This window comes from Camellia sinensis, chromosome 8 (assembly GCF_055761805.1).
Source record: "Camellia sinensis isolate YWXY chromosome 8, ASM5576180v1, whole genome shotgun sequence".
Taxonomy (NCBI): domain Eukaryota; kingdom Viridiplantae; phylum Streptophyta; class Magnoliopsida; order Ericales; family Theaceae; genus Camellia; species Camellia sinensis.
The window spans coordinates 14183756-14210773 of NC_138968.1; the positions used below are offsets into that span (position 1 = coordinate 14183756).

Sequence of the window (27018 nt, forward strand, 5' to 3'; positions counted from 1 at the left end):
AGTTTGGGGGTTGTGTCACTTTAGTCCCTGACTTTTCAATTGTGACACATTTGACCCTAAATTTTGAATCTTGATCCAAATAAGGACAATTGAGGATACCATTGCTTAATTTTAAGAGAAAAATTGTTAATTTAATAAAATATAAACTAATTTGAAAAATAAATATCAAAAAAATATTTTTGAATTTTTTAAAATTATTTCTACCCACTAAAGATAAAATTATATAAAATTAATAAATATTTTAGACATTTATTTATTTTATTTTTTTCCCAAATTAACTTTTATTATGTGTTTAGATGATGATCATTTAACAGGTGGTTGTTTTTATTTTTATTAAAGTAGTTTCTATTCTTTCATAAGTCAAATATGGCTTTGTTATTATTATTAAACCAATCCATTAAATCAAAAAATCCAAAACTAAAAACATTTCATATACCAATTACACATTAAAATTCTAACAATCACCCATTATATGATCATCATCCAAACACATAATAAAAATTAATTTGGTAAAAAAATAAATAAATAAATATCTAAAAGATTTATCAATTTTACATAATTTTGTCTTTGGTAGGTAGAAATAATTTTTAAAAAATCAAAAATATTTTTTTGACATTTATGTTTATCAAATTAGTTTATATTTTATTAAATTGACAATTTTGCCTTTGAAATTAAGCACTGGTATCTTCTATTGTTCTTTTTTTTTTTGGATCAATCAAAAGTAAACCTTTATTGATGAAACAAACAATACAAAAAACATGAGCATAACATCAATAAAGGGAAAGAAAAGTGCAAACATCATTATAGTTTACACTCTAAATCCCAACAAGGTTGGCACCCAGAAGTAAACCCAATCATCTGACAGCACCACCCCAGGCTGGTGAGAATCCAACCAAAAAAGAGAACAAAACAAACAAGCAACACAAGTAGCCCACCCACAATCAACTCCTAGGAAGATCAGCCACTAAAACTTGGCCATCTCAAATACAGAACCTCACTTGACTCAGATTTTCCACAATCTGATGCACAGAGTATTGGACAGAAGGCATAGACGACTTAACCCACAGCCCAACTGTCACTTTCACAACCTCACACAGCTCATTCATATTGGGTTGCTTGCCATTAAACACAACCTCATTTCTTAGCCTCCAAGTGGACCACAACATTGCTACTGGTACTAGCAGCCAAATTTTTTTAACAGATTTTTTGTGCTTAGATCCCAACCACCAAGACAACACTTCATCCGTAGTAGTAGGGGAAACCCAACAGAGATTCCACCACTGTAATAGACAACCCCAAACCTTCCAAATCTTAAAACACTGCACAAAGAGATGATCCACAGATTCCATAGTAGCTAAACAAAAAGTGCAATCAGTTACAACAGTATGACCTAACACTCCAAATTTTTGCAGAACAACAGTTGTTTTGATCCTACCTCTCCAAGCCAACCAACTTATAAATTGTGCTTTGGGTGGTGCTGCATTAATCCAAATCATCCTAGGAACAGGTAACCTAGGTCCAGACCTTAATAGTAGCCATTTCCTGACAGATAGCACTGTAAACGCACCTGAAGAGGATGGAGTCCACCTCACTACATCTTGCAGATCCACATTCAGCCTAGGAACATCCCTTATCAACAACTGCAACTTCCTCACCTTCTCTTCCTCCCAAGCAAATAATGACCTTCTGAATTGAAGCCTCCAATCACCCTCACTGTCCCTCCTCTACATAAATGAACACAATAGTCCATCTTTATCCATAGAGAGCCTAAACAGTCTGGGAAACTCCTCTTTCAACTGTAAATCCCTAAACCATCTATCACGCCAAAACTGAATCCTACACCCATTCCCAACCACAATCTTGCACTGTGACACAAAGAACTAAAACAGCTCTGGATTGGATCTTTCCACACTCAGAACATCACTCCACAAAATAGATTCCTTACCATCTCCATCCTTCAGTGGTAGCCATCTGCGACCTGCAGACCCATACTTACTGATAATAACCTTTTTCCACAGTGAATGATCCTCCACCCCATACCTCCACGACCACTTTAATAACATACAAGCATTAGTATCCATTGCCTTCTTAATGCCTAACCCTCCTTGGTCTTTGTTCATTGATACATCCTTCTATTTCACCATATGGATCTTCATTCTCAACTCTGAACTGCCCTATAGGAAAGCAGACTTCAACTTATCAATTTCTTTAGCAATACCAATGGGTAATTTGAATAAAGAAATATAGTTACCTGAAATACTATCCAAAACTGATTTCACCAAAGTTAGCCTTCCAGCAAAGGACAAGAGCTTCCTTTTCCACATAGCTAACCTTGACTTAACCTTATCCACCACAGGTTGCCAAGTCTTTTTCTTTCACAGATTCACACCCAATGGCAAGCCTAGGTACTTTAGAGATAACTTCTGACTTAAATTGTAAATCAAAACACAAAACATGCAGCGGAATAAAATCATCAGATCATACCTTTTGATGATTGAACCTCGTGGATAAATCACGTGCTTCCAGAATCAGATCAATCAATCCCAGCAGTGGGGTGATATTACAATGGTGAATATCACCCACACAAACCACAGTGCAAAATGACTTTTATCGTTGTTTCTTGGGAGAGAGTCAGAATATGGGTTGAAACAGACTCAACGTTGTTTCTCTTGGATTACCCATAACCATATAACAAATATTTAATATATTATAATATCTATCCATATCAGTTAAGATACAGATAATATCTAATATATTATATCTATCTATATCAGTTCAAACTGATAACGTCTGTTTCAAGAGTGGTTATCCTAAATAGGTTTGATTTCAAAATCAAAACCTATTTGGATAAGGATTCAAAATCAAATTTTAATGGTCATGCCACATGGGCGCCCATTACTAACATCTCCCACTCGCACATGAGTTGGCATGACACTGCCACATCTCTATCTCAATCTCCCCAAAAACGAACAATCTCATACTAGCCACTGCACCGTGCGACTGCTGAGAACACCTGCATGTGGGAGCTCTATACTAGAAACTCAAAATGAGCCAGCATAGAGACATCAACCCAAAAAGAAAAGAAATAGTGTCTCATATACCCCAGACCCATCTAATTACACCGGTCCAAAAAACATCTCTAATCCCTCAAAAAGAGCATGTTTGACCCTCTCAATTCTTGCAATATATTCACACTCAATTCGCCTCTCATACAGAGCGATGTGAGTTGCCGGCAGTGAATATACAACAGTGGTGTAATACTAGATGATCTTCCCTTTGCACTCATGCCATTTAGTTTAGGATTGACCGCTTTCCCAGTGATGTCCCTTAAGGCCGAATCATGCATGACCGCAGGCAACATACCAAAGTAGCAGAACATCAACCCCTTACCTTATGACATAGTCAAAAGTCACAAAAGGGTACATAAATGAAAGTCATATCAATAATGACTCGTAAGACTCACACGGTGAGGAAGCAGGGATCCATTCTCTCACCTCATTACTCGGTCGCTAAGCACATATAGTATGAATATATGTTACGGTGGAGTAACTCTTCCATAAAGAGTGACGTCATACTCGATACACCGTACAGATATTAGTCTAGTCGCTTTCTAGCGCCTAACCCGAATTCTCTATTTGCTCGCCTTCTAGGCGTCAAATGAGATCTCGAATCTGGCTAATCATAACAGGCACAACATGGAAAGTGGGTACTAACATCCATGTTTGGTCCTTAACACGACCTCATCTTGGTTATAACCAAGGCGACATACATAGTGGATGATTTAAGCCTCTCTTGGCTCCGAATAAAAATAAACCACCAGTCTCATCCTTGCTCGCTCCCAAGCGCCAAGGGCGATTGCTCGTGTGAGTGAGCCAATCTTGCCTGCTGACATCATCATTTGCTAATCATTATGACACAAACCATAATAGTGTCAACATCCCATCATCTCAAAATAAGTGATCGATTTAAAAAAAATTGACCACAGCTTGCGCAATTATAGATTCCAAACATAAGCCTTATCAGCACCTCTTGCGATAAGTATATACAACGGAATCCACCATGTGCGCCTCACATGAAATGATTTAAGATCACTATCTCTTGCGCAATAACCTCTCTAAAGATATTTTTGGTGACCAATTTGCGTTCATTCTTAATGCGCCCAACTAGCGCAGATGCGCCCAACTAGCGCATTGAATTTTACAAGGAGCAAATTAATATGCTTCTAATAAAGCATTTTATCCACAGTCTAATGAGCAAGGTCAATGTCTAAACAACTCAGTTAACCATTTATCAAAGATAAAACTTATCATGCCGAATACGCCCACATAGCGTACTTTAGGCTCCCACAACAAAGAAAAAATCAAGGAATATAGGTCATCTGTTTCTCCTAAAGACAATCTGAGGATTCACTCAATAGCTAAGGCTCTGGATTTTACCGATAGGTAAGTCAATGGGTTTGCAATTTTGCATCTAGAATCGTTCTAGGATATTCCTTATGTAAGTCATTGAAGACAAACCGAGAATTTTCCTAAAACAGTCCCTAAGGATCGTACATCCGAGCATATGAATTACATCACCCATGTCCATCATATCTAAAATGGAGGACTGCCCACCCTAGGTGGCGACAACCTTATAAATTCCTGGCTCATAATGACTAAGTAAGGAAAAACTTCTTTTGGACCATTGATCATGCCTCAGTGGTCTTCATCGATCATCGTTGCCCTATCATGGCTTGACGAAATCTAAGAACCACTGTTTGGATAACTGCTTGTAAAAGATTTATTGGAACTAGCAACCTTTTTGCGCTCCTAACTTTTCACCATAAAAGCAGAAGGTAAATCCCTACGGATCTACTTATCCAATTCTCTAATGAGAAATCGGGTCACAGTGTCCACAAATCAATGTTCCGAACTTATGTCAATTATAGCCTAAGTCAAAATAACCTCACTCCCCAGGAGGAAGTCTTCTCATGGTCTACACTTTCCTCAATGGTGCGACCATTCGGTATCTAGCGAGCCTTATGCCTCAAAAATGACTATCCAAATTACGCATAACTTTATAACAGTTTTGCGTCATAATGGAAAGTCAACCAAATTATAAAAAATGGTTAATCCTCAAAGACTTTGTCTTAAACTGCGCAGCATTGATCCACTTTCAAAAAATAGGGGACTAGAGCCTTAGGCATTATCCTAGGCTCTTTATCATCTTGCGGAGCAATCATGAATGTTTCCCTCTCAATCACCCAGTGATGACGTGGAAAATTTTCACATTTGCTACCACGCAACTAAAAATGTAGAGTATTCTGCTCTAATGGAGTAATCCATTAGTAGACACATCGCTCCCACTGTCCCTAGGATATTGGAAATTTCTTTCCATTCTCAACTAGGCTACATAGAGCGCTATGCTTGGAATTCTCCATCTTATAGAGTTCCGAAAACTCTATTCACGTCACCTTTACTAATAAAACTTTATGTGACTTAGTTACACTACCACAAAGCTGCTTACCTATATGCACATGACCCGGAGGGTTTGCATGACCGCATACAATAATGCGCCACACGACCCTTTGTGTTTACAAGACAGCATACAATAATGCGCTATAGAACCCTAGGTCTTAACTTCGCAATCTTATGAGAAGTAGAATAAAGATAAGCTGCTTAATGGTTACAGATCGCCCATAGATGGCTCTCTGCTAACCCATTACTCAAAATGGAGTGTAAAAACTGATATGGAGGGCACTTAGTTAGGGATATAGGCAACAAACTAGTGCAATTCCCAATTGGGAAACATTTTGCGCCATTATCTACCTAACATTAACAATATTTAATTCCTTATCTCTACTACACCAGTGTGTTGTTGAGTACTAGGAATAATCAATGTTCTAAGCATCCATCTCTCTTCACAGAGTTTTTCTGAAAAAATAACTCAAATAGATACTCGCCACCTTGGTCAAAACTAAAAGCACAAAAAACTCTTATCTAATTGATCTCGACCTCATATGTGCAATGTCAAAAATCATCTCAAAACTTTTGACTTATGGGAGATCAAATAGTCTTGACTCAGATGCGTATCGTAATCTATAAATGTGTTGAGATTGAGGCTTAGCTATTGTACCCTCACACATATCTAGTCACAAAATATCATAGTGGACTAAATGCGCCAAAACAAATGACCTTCTGCGGCTTTCCTACTTACTTGTGCGCACCCATTGCGAACAAAGTTACACATTCACATGAGAGCAGGATGTCATAAGCGAGTGGGCCCGAGAAGGCCTACTCAAACCATCATGTCATCATCTCATTAATGTGATTAAGTATAATAAGCCACTGGTTCATGACCAATGTCATAAACTAATTCCAATCATCTTAATGTGTGAGTTCTCGAAGACAAGTTTTAAAGGTTTAGGCCCAACTAGGTAATGACTCACGACTAAGTCATATTCACTAGATCATAAAAAGGATGTCATGGAGATATCAACTGCGCCTAAGTCGCAAATTTAACTAGTAAGTGCTAATCCCCTGCACCTTCAAGTCAATTTTATTCTCCATACACTTTAATACATCTAGTTGAAAGATGACGATACTCCTGTTGCCATCTCTATTTCTCGCTTCATAGTTACTTGCAATTAATTCTACTATCCACAAGAAGGAGAGAATAAGCTATCAACTATGATAGCTCCTGAAGTAACTTAAGCGCGAATTAGGCTAAAGAGTCTAATTCAACACAATGCTCTTACAAGCGATGCGTTAAATTCTTAGAGTCATAACAACCTTGTCAGCCTTAACCTTTTCATTACTATGCTGCAACGTTTGCGCTTAGTGGTAAATGTTATTCAAAACGTTAGCCTTGTAAAGGAATCACACAAAGAAGCACCTCATCCATGTTTCACACTCAAGTGTGGAAACAGTAAGTGTCCACACTTAGACAAGTTGGCAATGCTAATAGATTTTGCAGCCACTAAGCGCTAATCTTTTCACTCAGTGTTAATAGATTTTGCAGCTTCTAAGCGCTAATCTTTTAACTTCACGTGATATTTCAACGCACACTATTATAGTGCATGAAATTTCGCTCAATCCACTCCCAATAATTGGGTAGAGAGCAAAACACTGCTCGTACTGGCTACTCGTCTTACACTTAATGACTAATTTATTTAAGCTCGCATTTCTTGGATGACGTGACTCTTGAATGTTACTTCATCCAATGATGTAACATTATTTACAAGTCAAATTACAAAGTCAATCCGCGCAACTCATTAGTCAAGATCATATACAGATCTATTGAGGGCTTACTAATTTCATAACTCCAAAACTCGCCAACTAAAACTATGTAGCGTGCCGCTAACTATAGCGCACACATTAGTTTTTATTGTGCCAAACAAGGCAACAAAAACACGGCGACTTTGAGTCATGTTTCCTTACTTTGGCTCAATTAAGGTTTGACCTAAAGTCTCCAAGACTTTTTCTCATCTAAAGAATGGGATTAGTTTGTTCACATTTGAACATCTCTACTAAGTCTAGGTCAACCAAATTAACTTCCATAAGCTAAATCAATTTAGAGAGAAATTCGCATTGGGATTAATTTGATTAGCATAATATAATTTTGCCGCAAAAATCTAAATTAAATAGTGACAATATTACACAAGTCGCAAGATCGAAAATCCGCTATGCTCGTAATCATCTCTTGCGCCACAAGTGACAATTATCCAAAATTTAGTTTAATTTATGCGCAAAATATTGGTTTTCGGGAGTTAATCTACAAAGATTTCTCTCAACCGAATAACCTCCCACTGACTATGGCATATACAAAGCATGATAAATTCCATACAATAGCATTTTAATGTAAATCTACAAATAACTCATGCTATATTTATTTAATAATGGAATTCTAATAAATAAATAAATAATCATGCTCTTCTAATTACAACATATTACAAACCCAAAAAAATATGCTGTATTCAATATTTAAATTATGCCATAACAGAAAGTACATCATCCTGAAATTTTCTGGATTTTTTTTGGTATTTTCTGGAATTTTAAATAACTAATTAAACACACATAAAATTAGAAATAAAAAATCCAGAAACTAGTAAACAGAAACAATATTCAGATTATGCCATAATTAAAATGTACATTGTTCTGAAATATTCTGAAATTTTTCTGAAATATTCTGGAATTTTAAATGACTAATAAATACACATAAAATTAGAAATAAAAAATCCAGAAACTGATAAAATGAGACAATATTACCAGTAGATATTAAAACATTTCAGAAGTCCATAATAAAAATTTCAACCCCAGAAAATTATTTATGCAATACCAGCATCATTTTAAAGCATAAAAATGAATTATTAACACAGAAAAAATATTTTTTATTTTCGTAAAATTTTCAAAATTTTATAGAATGTAGAAAAATTAATTCTGAGTCTAAGGGTACCAACCATGCTTAAAACAAAGCTATAACGAATAAATTATGGCTAATTAACGCAATTCAGAATTAAAAAACAAACAAACAGAGCCTTAGAGCCAAGCCAGCGCGGAAAAAACGGCTCGGCTCGGCTCGGCGCCGCTCAGCGCAAGTCGGCTCAAGGATCGGCTCGGCGCGCGGCTCAGCCTCGGCTCGGCCCGCGGCTCAGCCTCGGCTCGGCGCTCGGCTCCGCACGCGGCGCGCGTGCGGGCGCGGACGGCGCGCCTGCGTAGACAGCACCGCGACGCGCGCGTGATGGCGCGTGCAGGCGCGTCAGAAGGGCATCCGGCGCGTGTAGGCGCGTGGAAGCGCGTGGGCGCGCGTGGCTTCGACGTGGTGGCGCGTGAATGCCACGCGCCGCCTTCCAGGGTACTGACAGTTCCGATTTTTGTACTGCCGGACTCCTTTTTCCAAAATAAAATCATTTATGCTCTAAAAAATGACATTAATGATCATAAAAATGAAATATTTTGGATCTCTCTATCTTTTATAAATATACATATGATAAAAGAAAGCACGAAAATATCCATCAATGGCTCTGATACCAATGTAAATCAAAACACAAAACATGCAGCGGAATAAAATCATCAGATCATACCTTTTGATGATTGAACCTCGTGGATAAATCACGTGCTTCCAGAATCAGATCAATCAATCCCAGCAGTGGGGTGATATTACAATGGTGAATATCACCCACACAAACCACAGTGCAAAATGACTTTTATCGTTGTTTCTTGGGAGAGAGTCAGAATATGGGTTGAAACAGACTCAACGTTGTTTCTCTTGGATTACCCATAACCATATAACAAATATTTAATATATTATAATATCTATCCATATCAGTTAAGATACAGATAATATCTAATATATTATATCTATCTATATCAGTTCAAACTGATAACGTCTGTTTCAAGAGTGGTTATCCTAAATAGGTTTGATTTCAAAATCAAAACCTATTTGGATAAGGATTCAAAATCAAATTTTAATGGTCATGCCACATGGGCGCCCATTACTAACATAAATAATGCAGGGTTGAAGCAAAATCATGAACCATCATATCACTAACCCCAAGTCCACACACCACACTTTTATGAAAATTGATCTTCAGCCCTGACATTACCTCAAAACATCTCAGAATTCTTTTAACATTGATAATCTCCTCCCACTCAGCTTCACAAAATAGGATAGTGTCATTTGCAAACTGGAGATGAGACAGCTTCAATTCTACAAACCCAACAATAGCTTCCTTAAATAAACCCTGACTTTTTGCCCTTTCCAGCAAAATATTTAACCCTTCTGCTGCAATGTTAAACAGAAAGGGTGACAAAGGGTCACCCTGCCGCAACCCTTTCTGTGGATTGAATTTATTAGTTGGAGAGCCATTAACTAAAACAGATACTCTTGCAGTGGTTACACAGGTTTTCATCTAACCAATCCATTTATCTCCAAACCCAAGATTAGTCATCATGGAAAACATATACTCCCAATTGACTGAATCGTAAGCTTTTTCAAAATCCAACTTTAGTATGACCCCCTGCCTTTTTGACTTTTTCCACCAATCAACTACCTCATTAGCAATCATTACGCCATCAAAGATATTCCTGCCACCCAAGAAAGCCATTTGCACAATTCAAAATTCAAAGTCAAATGTGTCACAATTGAAAAGTCAGGGACCAAAGTGACATAATCCCCAAACTATAAGGATTGTTAGTGTAATTCGCCCAATTAACTTCCAGCGCTGAATTAATAGGACTTAATGAGCATTAAGTCTAGCTATTATGACATGCTAATTTACCCAAGATGGATAAGGTAAATTATAGTCTTACATTTCAATGTAAAAAAAAAAATGATAATCTATAACATTATTTTTTCATTCATATGGCTTACAAATTTATAATAAAAATAGGTTAATAAAGACTTAAAAAAGCTCGATGTAATTATATCAAATTTATAAAACTCACTATATATATTTTTAAAGGGAATTTTTTTAAGGTCCCTCATATTAAGATTTTATAGCATAAAGGAAATGAAATATTTTCTTAGTAGTTAGGGTCCCTTAAATTTCGATCTAGAGAAATTTTGAACCAGAGAAATTTCGAAACATAGAGAAATTTTTCTGAAAATTCTCTGGTTTGCTCACAAATTTCTTTGTGTTTTGACCAATTTTGTCTGATTTGCTCATAATTTTTTTTATGCTTTGAACAAACCAAAAAAAATTACAGAGAAAATTGAGCTACTCACCAACCAAATTTTCTATAATTTTTACAAGAAACACCATGCTAAGTTCATCAAAGAACTTAAAATACAAAATCTAATTATAGTTTAAAAAATAGCAAACACTACACATCCCAAAAGATCAAAAATAAAATTCAAAGTTAGAAATCTAGTGAAAATCAAACAAGCAACATAAATTAGTGGGAGCTTAATGTGGGTAGGGAAAATTCAAATACCAGAGAAAATTTGAGAGAAAATCAAAGTGACAACTAGCCAGAGAAAATCAAGCAAGGCACAGAGAGAAATAAAGTCCAATATGTTCAGAGAAAATTATGCTAAAGAAGATATCTTAGTGCCAGAGAAAATTCATCTCAAAGGAAAAATTACACACAATGAGACAATTAATCAGTGAAAATCAAACAAGTAACTTAAATTAGTGAGAGTTTAATGTTTTCAGGGAAAATTCAAATGCCAGAGAAAATTCAGCTCAATGAATAACTAACCAGTGAAAATCAAACAAACAACTCAAATTAGTGAGAGTTTAATGTGGTCATGGAAAATTAAAATGCCAAAGAAAATTGGAGAGAAAATCAAAGAGACAACTAGCCATAGAAAATCAAGCAAGGCACATAGAGTAAAGTCAATCCAATGTGTTTAGAGAAAATTGTGATGCCAGAGAAAATTCATCTCAATAGGAAAATTACACACAGGGCGACAACTAACTTGTGATAACCCCGTTCTGTGTTATACTATTAATCATTAATTATACTTGTGAATATGTGCTTGATGTGACTTTGGATGCTAATTATGTGATTATGTGTAGTTTTGAATTCATATCTGTCCACCGTAGAAAAATTTGTTCTATATACTGTAATAAATTGAAATTAAAGGCTGTAGAGGCGACAAAAACCAAAATTGATTATACCATTGTGATTAGTATAATTTTTAGAGCCTACGGTAAAATTTAATTAAAAACTAATTCAGATCAAAATAATTAGATTAATTCGATTTGATTAAGCCCAAGCTTTGATTAGCCAACAAAATTAGTTAAGTGTACACACACACCCACACACACACATATATATATATATGTGTTAATTCAAGCGCTTAAGCTTATTTTGAGCTAAAAAATCTGCCAAGAGAGCTTTAGAGAGGCAGAAAACTTGACTTAGAGAGAGAGAGAGAGCAAGAAGAATTGTAGGAGATTGGAAGGAGACTTGGAGAATTAAGCGAAGATACACTTGAATTCACTCACTAGGTATGAAATTCTCCCTTAATCCTTGTAGATAAAACATATAGAAGTTGAATTCATCTAGTTTTTTAATTTAGTTGCATGAAATTAGACAATAGAGGCATGAATCACCTTGAATTGGAGGAATTGAGTTGATGTTGGAAAAATCTTGTGTGTACAGTTGTAACACGCAATAATTGCACCAAATATATTACCAAATTATATAAAAAAATATATAAGTTGAATATAACGTAAATTGTTTAGGTTAAACCAAACCAAACTATATACCGAGAACCAAAAATACTTATAGAAAAGTAGATAACTTACAAACAGATTGAAAAAATCTAGAAACGAAAAACAATTTGATCGAGGCTTGTGTTGGACACAATTTTCTTAAGACAAATTCATCCCTCGCTACGGTGCTCACGAGTTTTTATTGGACGTTCATCTCCCAAGATACAACGATCGAACCTCGCAAAAGCAGCACTACCATTGCAAGTCTGGCAAACCTTACTGTGCAGAATTTTCTTACAGAAAAGACAGAGTGCAGAAGAAAAGAAATACAAGATGAATTTCCATTTTAAAAATGAATGCAATGCGGGTCTATTTATATAGATGAATTGGTGCCTCTTCGAATGGTCATGGTGACTTTTCAAAAGAGTCACCTCTTTTCCATGAAAATATGCAACCAGAAAAGACATGATTGTTCTTTCAAAAGAATTCAAATTGTGAATCAAATCATGTTCAAATTTAACCCAAAAAATTAACGAATTTATTTAAATAAAATCAAATTTTACATTAAATAAATATTGTCTTAAAACCATTCTCAAATGGTGCATTTTTGAGTCAATTTCTCATTCAACTATTAATGGTTTCCAAACCATTTTTCCAACAATCCCCCACATGAATGAAATGGCGAAAAAGTATGCAAGACACAATGCAGACTCAAAGAGATCTCAATTGGAAATATTCTGAATGGGGATAGGTAGCTTTTGGCTTTGAACCTTCCTTAGTGAAAGACTATTAGACTTACTAGCTAATTAGTGGACGTGATGCCTTGAACTATTCAACCATTTGTGTAAGCCAAGACAATAGAATTCACACAGAATACCTTCAGACAGCTTAGTTCTCATGGCTGTGCCCGTTTTGGCCTTGGGCATGTCCTGGTATTTCATGAGTGCTTTAGAGAATTTAGCCTTATTAATTCTCATAGAAGCGTCCCCTTTACGCCTATATAGGTGATCTTTATTTCGAGTCTATTAAATACTCCTCTTGAAAGATATCCCTCTAGGTTTTTCAAGATATAAGTGATCATTAAAAGAATAGCTTACCCTAAGTCCCCTACATACAACACATGTTACAGATATCACTCTCATCATAGGAATGGATAGGAGATAGACTCCCTTACTGATTTCTGGTAAGCCACACATAACTTAGTTGTCCCTTTGAACTTAGTTCTTGGGATCTCCAGTCATTTAAGTAGGGTTACCATTATGATGACTCTTATGTAATAGGCTTTAATCACATTCCCCTCGATGAGCTTTCCGTCATTTGCTCTCTGGTCAAACCTTTTGTTTAGCGACCGCTATTTTTTCGTTGGACCTTCTTAGTTATATATCATTGAGTAGTTCATGGATCCACTATATTATCCTTAGACAATATTCACAACTAAAAGCAAATGTCCTACGGTATTAAGTCTTTGATTACATCAAGACTTACCGTTACTTTATGTCACTCCCATTTTCAAATTTAAGTAACAAGCATAGAGGTGTTCCTTTGGAGTTAATGAAACCATTTTTGCTTCTACTCCAACTTTGTCCTGTAGAAAGAATTGAGATTCTTTGTGGACCTACTATCAGAACTGTTACTTTGGTAAAGTCCTCCAAGCACCCTCACATTTTAAGTACTCTAAGAAAAATTAATTTTCTTATTAAGATATTACCATACAAAAATATCAATACACCCCCACAATTTTGATATAAATCGGAATATAACATTCATCACCTATTGACTATGGTGTGCTTGAATAACAAATTTCTAAATCAAATGTATGAAATAGAATAATTATGAGTACATGTAGACACCCCATTTTTGACCGTCCTCAAGACTTGGACGTCACCGTTTGAACACTCGGTGATTATCCATGTTTGTGTTCGTTTGGAGTTCCCGGAGGTCTCGGCTCGCGCGCCCCGCCTCAGGATCCCCGAACTCGACCGTTTAGTGTCTAGTTTTGCACCAAACACTTGCATCTTGCCTTTGAGAGGCAGAGTGGGGCTTGTAGACCATCCCCACCCTTCACCGGCAGTGGCTAGATGCCACCGGCTGGTTTTTGCTGCCACCGGCAATTTAGTTTGCCGGTCGGCACTATTTGTTGCCGGTCAGCACTTTTTTGTGCCGGTCGGCACTTTGTTTGGCCAAGATGGCATTTTTTGCCGACCGATTGCTGTTCATCTGCTTTTGCAGATATTTTTGGACAGCTGTATAACTTTTGCTCCCCTCCATACACGTGTATGGAGGGATCTCCCTCTTGCAAAGCTTGTCTTGTAAGCTTTACAAGAGGCTTATAGGGAGAGCTCTCTCTAAGGCAAAAAGAAGAGGCTTATACATTTTTGAGAGAGAGAAGACAGAGGAGAGCTCTGGTTTTCTAGGGTTAGGATTAGATACACTCATCTATCTCTCTTTCCCTCTCATTTTGTTCACTAGGTGTTTTGTGCCTTACTATTGCACACAAACACCTAGTGTTTCACCTTCTTCTTGGAGCTGAGGTTCTAAAGAGTGTGTTTTGAAGTTTTGGTCTTGGATTCAAGCTCAAGGAGGCCATTGGAGCATCTTTGTTGAAGAAGGCATCAAGGGTGAGAAACTAGTCCATTTTTCCCCCATTTTTGCATCAATTTTCTACTAGTCTTAGAGCTGTTTTTGTGATTGTTGTATAACATAAAAAAGTTCTATTTTTAAGCCCTCTTTATTGTTTATTAAGAGTGTTTTGTTGTTTGAGGGGTGTTGACCACCCTTAGGCCTCAAAAGGCCTCATTTTGAGCCATTTTGTGCTAGCTCCGGGATTTTGGTGTTGAGGTCTCTTCACCACTGAAATCTTGAGGGATTTCAGTGGTGAAGATGATGCTTTGAAGTCCCAAGAAGGAGAGGGCCACCCCCTCTCCTTGTTGTCCTTGAAAAGGGCATATTTTGGCCTCTTAAGGAAGCCTATGCTTGAGTGTGTGTTGAGCATGTTTGGTTTGTTTTTCATGCTTATATATCCATGATATAACATGATTTCAAGTTGGTTTTGGAACCTTATGCATGTTTAGCATAGTTGCCATGTAATGCCTTATTTGTGCCTTAACATGTTCTAGGTTGTTAGCCTTTGTTGGAGCATGTTTTAGGCTTGCATTTGTGAAGTTTATGTGCTTATTTTGCCATGCTTTAGCTCTGTCCATAGTCGTTGGGGTTGATCTTTGCATGCATTATATAGCTCCTTTGTATTTGGGCTTGTTGGCCTTGAGTATGTGCATGTGTAGCATGCCATCTTTGCATGGTTTTGATGATTTGGAATCATCTTGCATGCTATTTCAGTCCCATTTCCATGCTTGTTTGATTGCCTTGCATGTCTCTTTAATGCTTTGGAAGCATGCGTTGCAATGCTCCATGTTTTGGCCATGGTGTATGCCTTTATATTTGGGCCACTTAGATGCCATCTAAGGAGTCCTTTGGCCTTGTTTTAACATGCTAAAAATCTGTTTTTAGTTGTTTATTGCACGCCATGTTTGATCATGATAAGTGTAGTTCAATGCATTATTGATTTGCCTTGAACACTTGGACTACTCTTTGCATGTTTTGGCTTGATTTATAACTTGATTTGGCATCATTTTATAACATGATTTTAGGGCTCATGTTGCATGCTAATTAGTCCATGATCCCTCCTTTCAAGTGTGCTTGAATGTTGTTTGATTCATGCTTAAGTGTTGGTCCTTATGTGCATGTGTGTGTGCATGCCATTTAGCCCTCACCTTTTAGCACAATGGCTACTGTTTTAGGCCTATTTTAGAGCTGCCTAATTCATGTATAAGTCCATCTTGCCATCCATTTGCATTGCCCTATGTATGCTTGCATGATTGCATAAGTGCATTGCCATGTCATGTTGCATTCCTAGCTCGTATGCCTAGGTTGCATTGCATTTTGCATGCATGCCTTGTTCCTTGAATTGGTGATAGGAATCGGGCCTAATTTGTTTGATTGGTTTGCATGCATTTGAAATCAAAGTTGCATACTTGGTTCTTTGGGCCATCATGCATGGAAATGCGTGATTGGTGGTCCGAGAACCGAGGCACATGTCCCTTTGAGTCATCACAATGATAAGAGACATGGTTGATGCATACATACCTTGAAATATGCTGCCATGCCTTGTTTTGCCCTCTGTTGCTGTGAGTTGCAGGTTCTGCAGGAATACTCTGCCGACCGGCAGTTTAATGTGCCGACCGGCACAATTTTCTCTGCCGACAGACCCTATTTTGTGCCGATGGACATACTACACTGCCGGTGGAAGTTTCATTCAGCCGGTGATGATCCCTTCTGTCCAAGGATGCAGTCCTGAGGCTTTGACAGCCTCCAGAGGAGGAAAGGGAGGAAAACAGAGGCAGCTTGCGCATGGTGGCGCGTTTCCCGAGACGCTTTCCTGCTTTAATTAATTTAATTTAATTTGTTAATTAAATTAGTTAATTTGTAATATTTAATTAGCTTGCGTAGTTAATTAATTTGTAATATTTATTTGGTCCCTCCGAGCGAGGGCAAATCTGTAATAAGCGTGTGTGGGTGGTGTGAATGTCTTCCAATCCCCACTTCTTTCTTCCCTTTTACTTACCTGCTTTGATGGTTAGTATTAGGGCACGTCTAATTTAGCATACCTTATGCTATGCATGTGTGCATCCATGCATTTGTATTGCATGCATTAGGCTCGGTACATCACGCTAATTGCATCAATACTTCAATTTTCAAACTGAATACGTGATAATTGTGCATTTTCACATGACATGTTTAGGATAGCCGAGCCTATTCTAGCAACATTTTGTATGCGATGCATTAGGCACTTCACATGGACTTGGATCATGCATATTTGCTAACAAGTTCTTTGTTTTGGCACGGAGTACTATGTAAGTATTTCTGCTTTAGCATATCGCATGAGTGTGAATGTTGCCATAACAGCATGCTTAACATGTGGCTAGATGCTTATGTGTTAAACTGTTTTGAGTGCCTGTGGGTGAAGGTTGGGTTGTTTGAGTTGGAAAAACTCGTTGAAATCCGTATTTTAGCCTACTTGCGAGTAGCAAATTCCAAAGCATTTTCAAACCAAACGGATATGCAATGTTTATTTCCAAATTAGGCAATCTAGTCTATACTTGTTTGCTGTGCGCATAACATAGTAATTCTAGGCTAATAAATGGAATAAGAACACGTAAAGTTTTCAAAAACGGATATCACGGTTAGTAGAGGCCGGTCTTCGGACCGGGCGAAAGGGGGTGCTCATAGCTGACCTTCCCTGATCGTACCCAAGCTCCCGAGCCGAGACAACTCCGGTGATGACGGACATGTGGCCTTCGGCACCGAGTCAGGGTTTCCTAAATTCTCCCATTTTAAAATATTTAGGTGGCGACTCTGTATCTGGCAAAGCAGTCCATGTTTGGCACTACTTTTTCAATAAAATCTGTTTTCTCAAACGATTTGCCAGATTTGGACTCTTTGGTTCAGATTTAGAACCGTGACACAAATCGAGTCCGAACTGTAGCACGAGGCCCACGCGGGCGCTGTTACAGTACACAAGTCAGAATTAATGCTTAGATAAAATCATATTTTCATAAAGATTTTGCTTAAGAACCAAACAATTTACAAATCTCATTTGACTGTATAAATTCTTACAATGCAAATAAGAGAAATACTTGTACCTCCAAATTAAGATTCAAACTCTTAATTTTGAGTATTTTTTGTTCGAGTTTCTGTGGGTAACTTGTCATGAATCATGATTAGCAGACAATTCTACTTCTCTCCCCCACATTTGTGATAATATATAAGTTAGCACAAACAACATGACTCATTTACGAACAAGTGTCACTGTCACAAAAATATGTGTGACAAAAGTAAATTGAATTATCTCTTCTAATTCAAGAGATAAACTCCCACATTATGGTTCATGGTTAAACAAATTCTACTACACAAGTAAAATAATGATTGATAACTCAAAGTTACTTTAAAATAACTTTTAATTGATTATTAATGAAATAATAATCAATACAAAAAAATTCCTCAATCTACTTCCAATTAAATGGAACGACACCACTATTTAAATCATCATGTTTAAATTTTTCAGTGTTAATGATTGCTTTGATATTACAAGAATATTACTACCACAATCAAATTACACATATAATATTTCAAAAGAGATCCATTGATATCAGAAAGTAACTAAAAATTTCATGAACTTTTAAACCAAATTTTATTTAAATCCCAGATATAGCACTGAAATAAAATCAGTCCGAATTTTTTTTTTTTAATTCTGAAAAAAGTCACTTCTTCGTGTGTATAAAGTATTGCCTACTGTTTATAAAGGCAAACAATTGTTACACCATTACTTCCCTTATGTGGCTTTATACATTGTTCATACAAAGTTAGAGACACATGCCATGGCTTTGTAAGGGACTTAACATATGTAAGAATATATATAAACGCAAAACAAGTGTTGTAGAAAGTTTTAAACAGTAAGTGATTATGACAATCAAAACAAGTGTTGTAGAAAGTTTACACCATTACTTCCCTTACTAATACTGTTTCATCACAATCAAAAAACAACTGAACCGAAAATTGATTATGACATAGAAATTAGAATTTTGTATAAATCAGAATGGACTAAATATCTTCCTTGTAAAAATATAATACAGAACACTGTAAAAAATTCGAAACTGTATAATTTCAAATTTTGTCTACAAAATTTCAAAAGCAAATAGAGTGCAACAAAATAATACAAATTTGTATACAAACAGAAACTATTATGTCTAGAATCGAAACTGAAACTATATACACAAACCTATAAACGGAGTATGTCTAAAATAAATTCTGACATACAACAGATTACCCAGGAAAAGTCCAAATCAAAAAATACAGAATAAAAATCTGTATTGAAAATTATCCAATAATATCATTGTATTCAAACCAGAACAAACAACTAAAACCAAACACAATACTGCAATAACAATATAACATAAAATAGAATTTGACTTAAATACAAATTTGGGTAAGAAACCCATATTGAAAAGTGCACATCGATTCAACATATTCAAAAAAATTATGTTAAACTCATGAAATTTCTATTCTTAGAAAATGAACCATAACGATTTAATCAAAAATTTAAAATTTAAGATTAACCCAGAAACCATAAACATGCCATGTTTAGTCAAAAATTTTGTATATACATATGCAACAAAAGTTGAAAAACAAAATGAACAATATGTATTTTCTCAAAAACATTATTATTCATTAAATAAAGTTAATTGATGTGGCATACTTACTCAATATGACTTAATGGTCATAATCAAAATGATAGAGCATTAGTCTCAATGTTCTAGAAAACCAAATGAATGACTTATTCTTGTAATATATACTCAAAACAGAAAAAGATTCTATTAATATATAAATCAATACCGATATCAAGGAAGAACCCACACAGGGAAGGAGCATAGATGAAAGATGCACATAACCGACATGGATTGTTATAGGAAGTGCAAAACATATTTGCTAGGGAATTCTTCTCTTACTAAACAATAAAAGTAAAGAAGACTCTATAACGTCGACCAACCAATTTAAACAGTTTCAAAATTAAAATTCTACCGAGAATAAAATATTGAGATTATGAAAAAATAGATTAAATTTTGGATACAAACAAGTTTAAATAAATCAAGGAAATATAGAAGAATAATAGTTTTGCATAAACAGAACAACCGGATTTGTCTTAAGATTGTTGGAATAATCTTGTGTGTACAGTTGTAACACGCAATAATTGCACCAAATATATTACCAAATTATATAAAAAAATATATAAGTTGAATATAACGTAAATTGTTTGGGTTAAACCAAACCAAACCATATACTGAGAACCAAAAATACTTACAGAGAAGTAGATAACTTACAAACAGATTGAAAAAATCTAGAAACGAAAAACAATTTGATCAAGGCTTGTGTTGGATACAATTTCCTTAAGACAAATTCGTCTCTCGTTACGGTGCTCATGAATTTTTATTAGACGTTCGTCTCCCAGGACACAACGATTGAACCTTGTAAAAGTAGCACTACTACGGCAAGTCTGACGAACCTTACTGTACATAATTCTCTTACAGAAAAGACAAAGTGCAGAAGAAAAGAAACACAAGATGAATATTTCCATTTTTAAAATGAATACAATAGGGGTCTATTTATATAGATGAATTGATGCCTCTTTGAATGGCCATGGTGACTTTTCAAAAGAGTCACCTCTTTTCCATGAAAATGTGCAACCAGAAAAGACATGATTGTTCTTTCAAAAGAATTCGAATTTTGAATCGAATCATGTTCAAATTTAACCCAAAAAATTAACGAATTTATTTAAATAAAATCAAATTTTACACTAAATAAATGTTGTCTTAAAACCATTATCAAATAGTGCATTTTGGAGTCAATTTCTCATTCAACTATTAATGGTTTCCAAACCATTTTTCCAATAGTTGAAATATGTACATGCATGCATGATCCTTCATTTTGAGCTAAGATTTCTTGAATTTCATACATGCATGAGGTCTAAAAGACAAGACCTTGAAGGTTTTTCATGGTTTTATACATTTCATGCCATCTTGTTGTGTTTTGAAAAGAAGAGCATTCAAGTTAAGACATGCATGGTTTATAACTTTAAGTTTGAGTTCAAATTTGAGAAATGGACCATGATTTTGGACAATTAGTTTCAAATTGACTATGTTTTCATGTTCTATAATGTTCTTCCATGTTTTTGTACCAACCATGAATAGTTGAAACCATTGAATTGCAATTTTGAGCTTTAAACACAATTTTGGAAATTCCAGAATTCGACCAGTTCACTTGAGCATAAGAAGTGGTGCTTTAGCGTAAAAGTTAAGCTCCCAGAAGTTTTACAAACAATTGCACGGTGGCTTGAGCAAACCTTGTTTTTCATTACTCATGGCTCGAACGACAAAAAGTTGGCTCAAGCCTAAAATTCAAGCAGCTAGTACTTTTGCAGAGCTTTGCAGACCGCTCGAGTGAAGAAAGTTGCACTTGAGTGGAGTGCCCTGTTTCAGGAACTTTTGAAAAGTTGTTTTTATGCTTCAATTTCCGTTCTCTTTCATTTCCGAGCATTCTTAGGCACACATTGAGCATCCTAAATGAATTAAAGAACACGAAAGAAGCCTAAGAAATTAAGCAAGCTAAAAAACGGATTAAATTGTATTATGACCCAATGTGTTGTGAATTATGTAGGGTCAAGTGCAAGGACGAATCAAGCATCGGAACACTGTGAGTAATATCTTAGTAAAGATATTTTGTGTCTATATTATTTTCCAAATGTTACCTATGTGGTAAGTTTTTGAACTTATGAATTTGTATTCTAAATGAGTATTCTATCTGTTTGATTCGTGAATCTGTAAGTGATTGATATATGAACATGAAATGGGCCCATGGCCGTTCGATAAATTTGACAAGGATATGAATTGGGCCTAAGTTTTGCATGATTAATAAATGGACCAAAGGTCATTTTGACTAAGAATACGAATGTGATCATGATCATGAATATGGTTATGCCCATAAATTGACTATAAGAATGTTGGACCCAAGGTTGTTTTGCTCCTTTGATATGCGTCGAGCATAAAGTAGTGGACCCGGAGTTGTTTTGTATAGATGGACCTAAGGTCATTTTGCTTATAATGGATAGACCTAAGGTTGTTTTGTATATGAGTTGGACCCGATGTCGTTTTGTATACGGAAATGAGATACTAGACCCAAGGTCATTTTGTTTGGTTGTGATTTATAAATCCGACATGAGTGAAAAGAGTATTTCAAATGTTTACATTACAAATATGATCTATTCAATGAATCTCATTCATTAACCCCCTTTACTCTGGTATTATTCACTGGGCGTTAGCTCGCTCTTTATTTATATGTATGTAGGTGAGCAGCGGGACGTCCAACCCCCAGTGATCTGTGAGAAAACCAAGTTTTGAGAGATCAACCAAGGTTACCTCGTGGAAGAGGCTTTACTTTTGCTTTGCTCTTCTTTTGTTTATTTTGTGGTCATGTTTGACCACGTTTGTACATAACCTTGGTTTTGTTAAGACTACTTTGGAATGATCCTGGATATGTGTAATATGCTTATGTATGTAATGTGTGAATTATTATATACATGGGAAAGGTTTTATATTATGTCATGTATACACAACTCATTGGACAAAAATTTAAAGTTTTGCTTCCGCATTTGGCCCCATATTGTTATAAATAATTTGATTTCGGTCTGAGGCTATAGCGATTCTGGTTTTGACCCGTCATTGTTGTGTTCCGGACTCGAGTTTGTATGGTTTTGAATGGTGATTCATATCATGTTTCCCTTGTCTTCCCCTTATTTTGATTATTGGGTTATAGTCATGTTTTTGTAACAGGTTGGTTGCTTGTGTAGACGTCCCCGAACGCCCCGGGAGGAATGAGGTCCCGTTCTGTTCGTTTTGGGCTCACTACAGTTCGGACTCAAATTGTCACGGTTCTCAATCGAAACCAAAGAGTCCAAATCTGGCAAATCGTTTTGAGAAAACAGATTTTAAAAGAAGTGCCAAACATGGACTGCTTTTCCAGATATAGAGTCGCCACCTAAATGTTTTATTTTGGGGAAATTTAGGAAACCCTGACTCGTTTGCCTAAGGCCACGTGTCCGTCATCACCAAAGTTGCCTCAGCTCGGAAACTTGGATACGATAGGGGAAGGTCACTTCGTGAGCACCCCCGCTCGCCCGATCAAAGATCGGCTTCTACTAACCATAATATCTATTTTTGAAAACATTATGCGTTCTTATTCCGGTTATTAGCCTAGATTTACTATGTGATGCGCACAGCATACAAGTATAGACTAGATCGCCTGAATTGGAACAAAACATTTCATGTTTGTTTATTTTGAAAATGGTTTGATGGTGCTACCCGCAAGTAGGCTAAGACGTGGATTTGCCACCCTCGGGTGGGCTTAAAAAAAACATGATTTTGCCACTATCTAGTGAGCTTAAAACACACATTTGATGAATTGTTCCAATCCAAATAACCCAACCTTCACCCACAGGCATTCAGGCAGATATATCACATAAGCAATTAGCCTCATGGTAAGCATGCTATCATGGTAGTCACTCACACGCATGCAAGGATGCTAAAGCATAAAACTTACAGAGTACTCCAAGCCAAAACAGAAGTTGATTAGAAATCCATGCATGATCCTAATTATACAGAAATGCCTAATGCAACACATGCAAAAGTGCAACTATAGCAGGTTCGGCTATTCTAGACATGGCATATGAAATGCTACAGCTAACATGTATTCAACTTGGAATTGAAAATACAATACAGTTAGTATGATGCACCGAGCCCGGTGCATGCAAGACAGATGAAATGAATGCAAACATGCTATCATACTGTATGCTAATTGAAACATGCCCTAATCTAACCATCATAAGCGGGTAAATAAAAGGAAGAAAGACGTGGGGTTGGAAGACATACATCACACACACGCACACTTATTACAACATTGCCCTCGCGCAGAGGGTCCGAATATACAGTCCCAAATGAATAATTACAGTCCAAATATGTACAAAACCCTAATTAATTAACAAATTAAATTAGGAAAGCAATAAATTGGCATGCAAGCCAGGGACTGCCTCAAATCTGCTCCGGATGATGAATGATGCATGCTCTGGTTGCCTTTGTCGGAAAATCCCTTGTGATGCCCCGGTTTGCCTCTGTTTGCAATTGTTCTTGGAATGCGTACCAAGCTCCGGAAGGCTGTCGATTTCTGATTTGCTGCAACAGAGAGCAACAAAGGGGCATGGCAAAGTATTTTCACATATGTATGCATGACTACTCTTCGGGGAGTGTAGTCCTCGACCCTCGTGCCACCAATCACGCATATTGATGCATGATGGCCGAGGAGTCGAATTGCACGACTCAATATGAAATGAATGCACATATAAACACAACAAGACCTAAACTCCATCATGGATTATCCGGAGTGTCGGTGACTGGGAATTGAGACACATTCCGTCACTCGAAGTACGAAACGTCCCTCGTTTCCCGTGCTTGGGCTAACTCCTATCCCAAGCACAATGCAATATGCATGACATGCATGAATGCAACTAATATACAACCTATCATGCACAATGCTATGAGATGGCATCCACAATGCACGATGTAACAAGACATACACAATGCTCTAACATACAACCTAGCATACGCAATGCTATGAATCGAAATGGCATACACAATGCATAATGGACTTACACCAACATGAGTGGACCTCAACCACACTCACATCAGTATCCATTAGATGAAAAATGAGACTCTCGAAATACGCGCACGCATACACGCAAACCGAGGACCGAGCCCAAAGGCATCAAATGCCACTCTACCCAAAGCATGGCAAGGCATGGAACATGATATGCAAACATGTGAATTTCAGCGCTGAAATATGATACAAAACAGCCCCGAAACATGGAAACATGGCACCCGATGCATGGAATGAACCCCAAAATTCGAAACTAGGCACATGGAATGACTTACAGGTATACAAAGCATGCATTATTTGATCATGAAGCGTGAAGACAGAGGCAATACAGTCCCAAAACATGCATATTTTCAATTTATAACAAGTCTCAAAAACGAACACAAATAGGGCTAATCTATCATGCAAAAATGGCCCTAAAAGAGAGATTAAACACAAGGGGACAGCAGCTGGCCCCAAATGGAAAAGAGCCCTTCAACAAAGTTGAAGAGGGGCTCAAAAAAAGGCACTTTACAGTTTACATCAAGCCACGAAAATAATCACAAATAAGGCCAAACTAACATGCAAGAAAAGGCCTAAAAGAGGGGTAAAGAGACAAGTGGTAGCTTCTGTTCTCAAAAAGAGGAGAGCCCTTCAACAAAGTTGAAGAAGGGCTCAAAAAAAGATATTTCACAGTTTATGGAAAAGTCCAAAACAGCTCACAGATAAGCCTAAAATACTATGCAAAAATTGGCCTAAAAGAGAGATAAAGAGGCAAGTGATAGTAGGGGACCTCAAATAGAGGATAGCCCTTCAACAATGTTGAAGAGGGGCTTAAAAAAAGTTATTTTACAGTTTATGATCAAGTCCAAAATAACTCACAAATAAGCCTAAAATACTATGCAAAAATTGGCCTAAAAGAGAGATAAAGAGGAAAGTGGTAGTAGGAGACCTCAAATAGTAGGAGGTCCTTGATCAAACATGAAAAGGGGCTCAAAATATGACTATTTACAGTTTGGGTCGGAGCCCAAAAAATCTAGCAAGTATGGCTTAGATAGCATGCAAAACAAGGCAAAAAAGAGAGAAAATGGAACTCACCCTTGTAGAACCAAGCTTCAACAACTTTTGGGCCAAGTTTGGGAGCTCTTCACCTCTGGAAAACAGCCTCAAGTTGCTGGAATGAGGGATGGAGGCCTTGTGCTATGAGGTGTAGGGTAAATGGTGTAGAACTTAAGGGGTTTTGGTGCTTGGAGTAGAGAGAGAGAGAGAGATTGAATGCAAGAGCTCCAAACAAGTTTTTGTAACCCTTAAAATGCAGCTGGAAGTGCTGGTTTTATAGGGAAAGGAGTGGAGGAAAAAGGGGGAAAATCAAATTCAAATTTCCCTCCAAAAGACCCCCCTTCGGATACAGGATCTGGGGGGAAACAGAGGGTGCCACTGTAAGGAACCAGGTGAGAGGGTCATGGCCGGCCAGGTTCAGAAGGTTCAGGGGGCTGGCCGGCCACCCCCCATGGCCGGCCGACCAAGGGTCAAAAGGGTCAAGGATAATTACTGGTCGGCCACCTCAAAAAGGTGGCCTCCCATGTGTGCACAACACAACTATGTGGTTAAAACCCGGAGAATGTGAACCAGGGAAGAGAAAAACCCATTTTTTAGAGGGGTTCAAAAGGGTCAAGCACAATTACTGGTCGGCCACCAAATATTGATGGCCTCCCAGGTGTGTACAACACAAATAAGGGGTTTAGGGTTCAATAAAGTGGCCCCGGGGTGGTTAACATTGGCTTTTAAGTGAGGAAAACGGGCGTCGGAGAGCGATGAAGAAATAAAGCTGGCTTTTCAGAACAATTGCTGGCCTCCCATCCTCCTACAAGCTTCCTAACAATGAAAATAAGGTCTCCACCAAAAATGAACCAAAACGGATGCAAAACGGAGGTTCGGGGGACCGAAATGCGCGGCTTGGGGCCCCAAAAATGGGCTGTTAAGCACCGGAGGTGACATTCGACCACGAAGTTGGTCTCTCGGGCCACAGTGTTCCTCAAAAGGGAGGAAATAAGGTGTGTGCCAAAAACCGGAGCAAATGGAGGTGGTTAGGCGGTCCCGAATCGAGGAACACGGCCTTCGGCTCCGAAAAAAAATGGAAACCGGGCTCCAAAATGGGAAAAATGGCCTATGACCACGAAATGTAGCCTATGGCCACTGAGAGATGATCTACGAGACCTCTCTCTCCCTTCGGGAAGAGAAAATAGAGAAAATAGAGCCTAGTTCGCAAACCGAGGCAAGGCACGAAAGAGTCCGGAAGTCTAAAGGTAAGGCTTGCAGCCGGGACTCTGAAACTTCTGAACGAGCACAATATGCAATATCACCGAGCGCTCAACTGGTGACGTCTGAGTCTTAAGGTCGGTCAAAAATGGGGTGTCTACAGTTGCCCCTCTTTGACAGAACTCGGAAGTCATAAGTGACGGGAGTGAATGTCAAAGCCCAGAGACGACCCATTTTTGACAAGGCCGAAGACTTAGACAAACGGGCAAGACAAACAGAGATGTGCCCGCAGGCAGGGGCAAAATGCAACCGACAATGCAAGAAGC

At 37.3% G+C, this 27018-nt stretch overlaps 1 protein-coding gene across 1 annotated transcript; it reads right to left on the minus strand.

The window, feature by feature from the left end:
* Window positions 1-808: 808 nt before the first annotated feature.
* LOC114280083 (uncharacterized) lies at window positions 809-2324 on the minus strand. The gene is made up of 4 exons (XM_082884947.1): window positions 2252-2324; window positions 2101-2174; window positions 999-1724; window positions 809-877 (listed from the first exon to the last, which is right to left on the minus strand). Exons 1-4 carry the CDS (start codon window positions 2322-2324, stop codon window positions 809-811), a joined length of 942 nt encoding a protein of 313 aa, XP_082741073.1.
* Between the last annotated feature and the right edge of the window lie 24694 nt (window positions 2325-27018).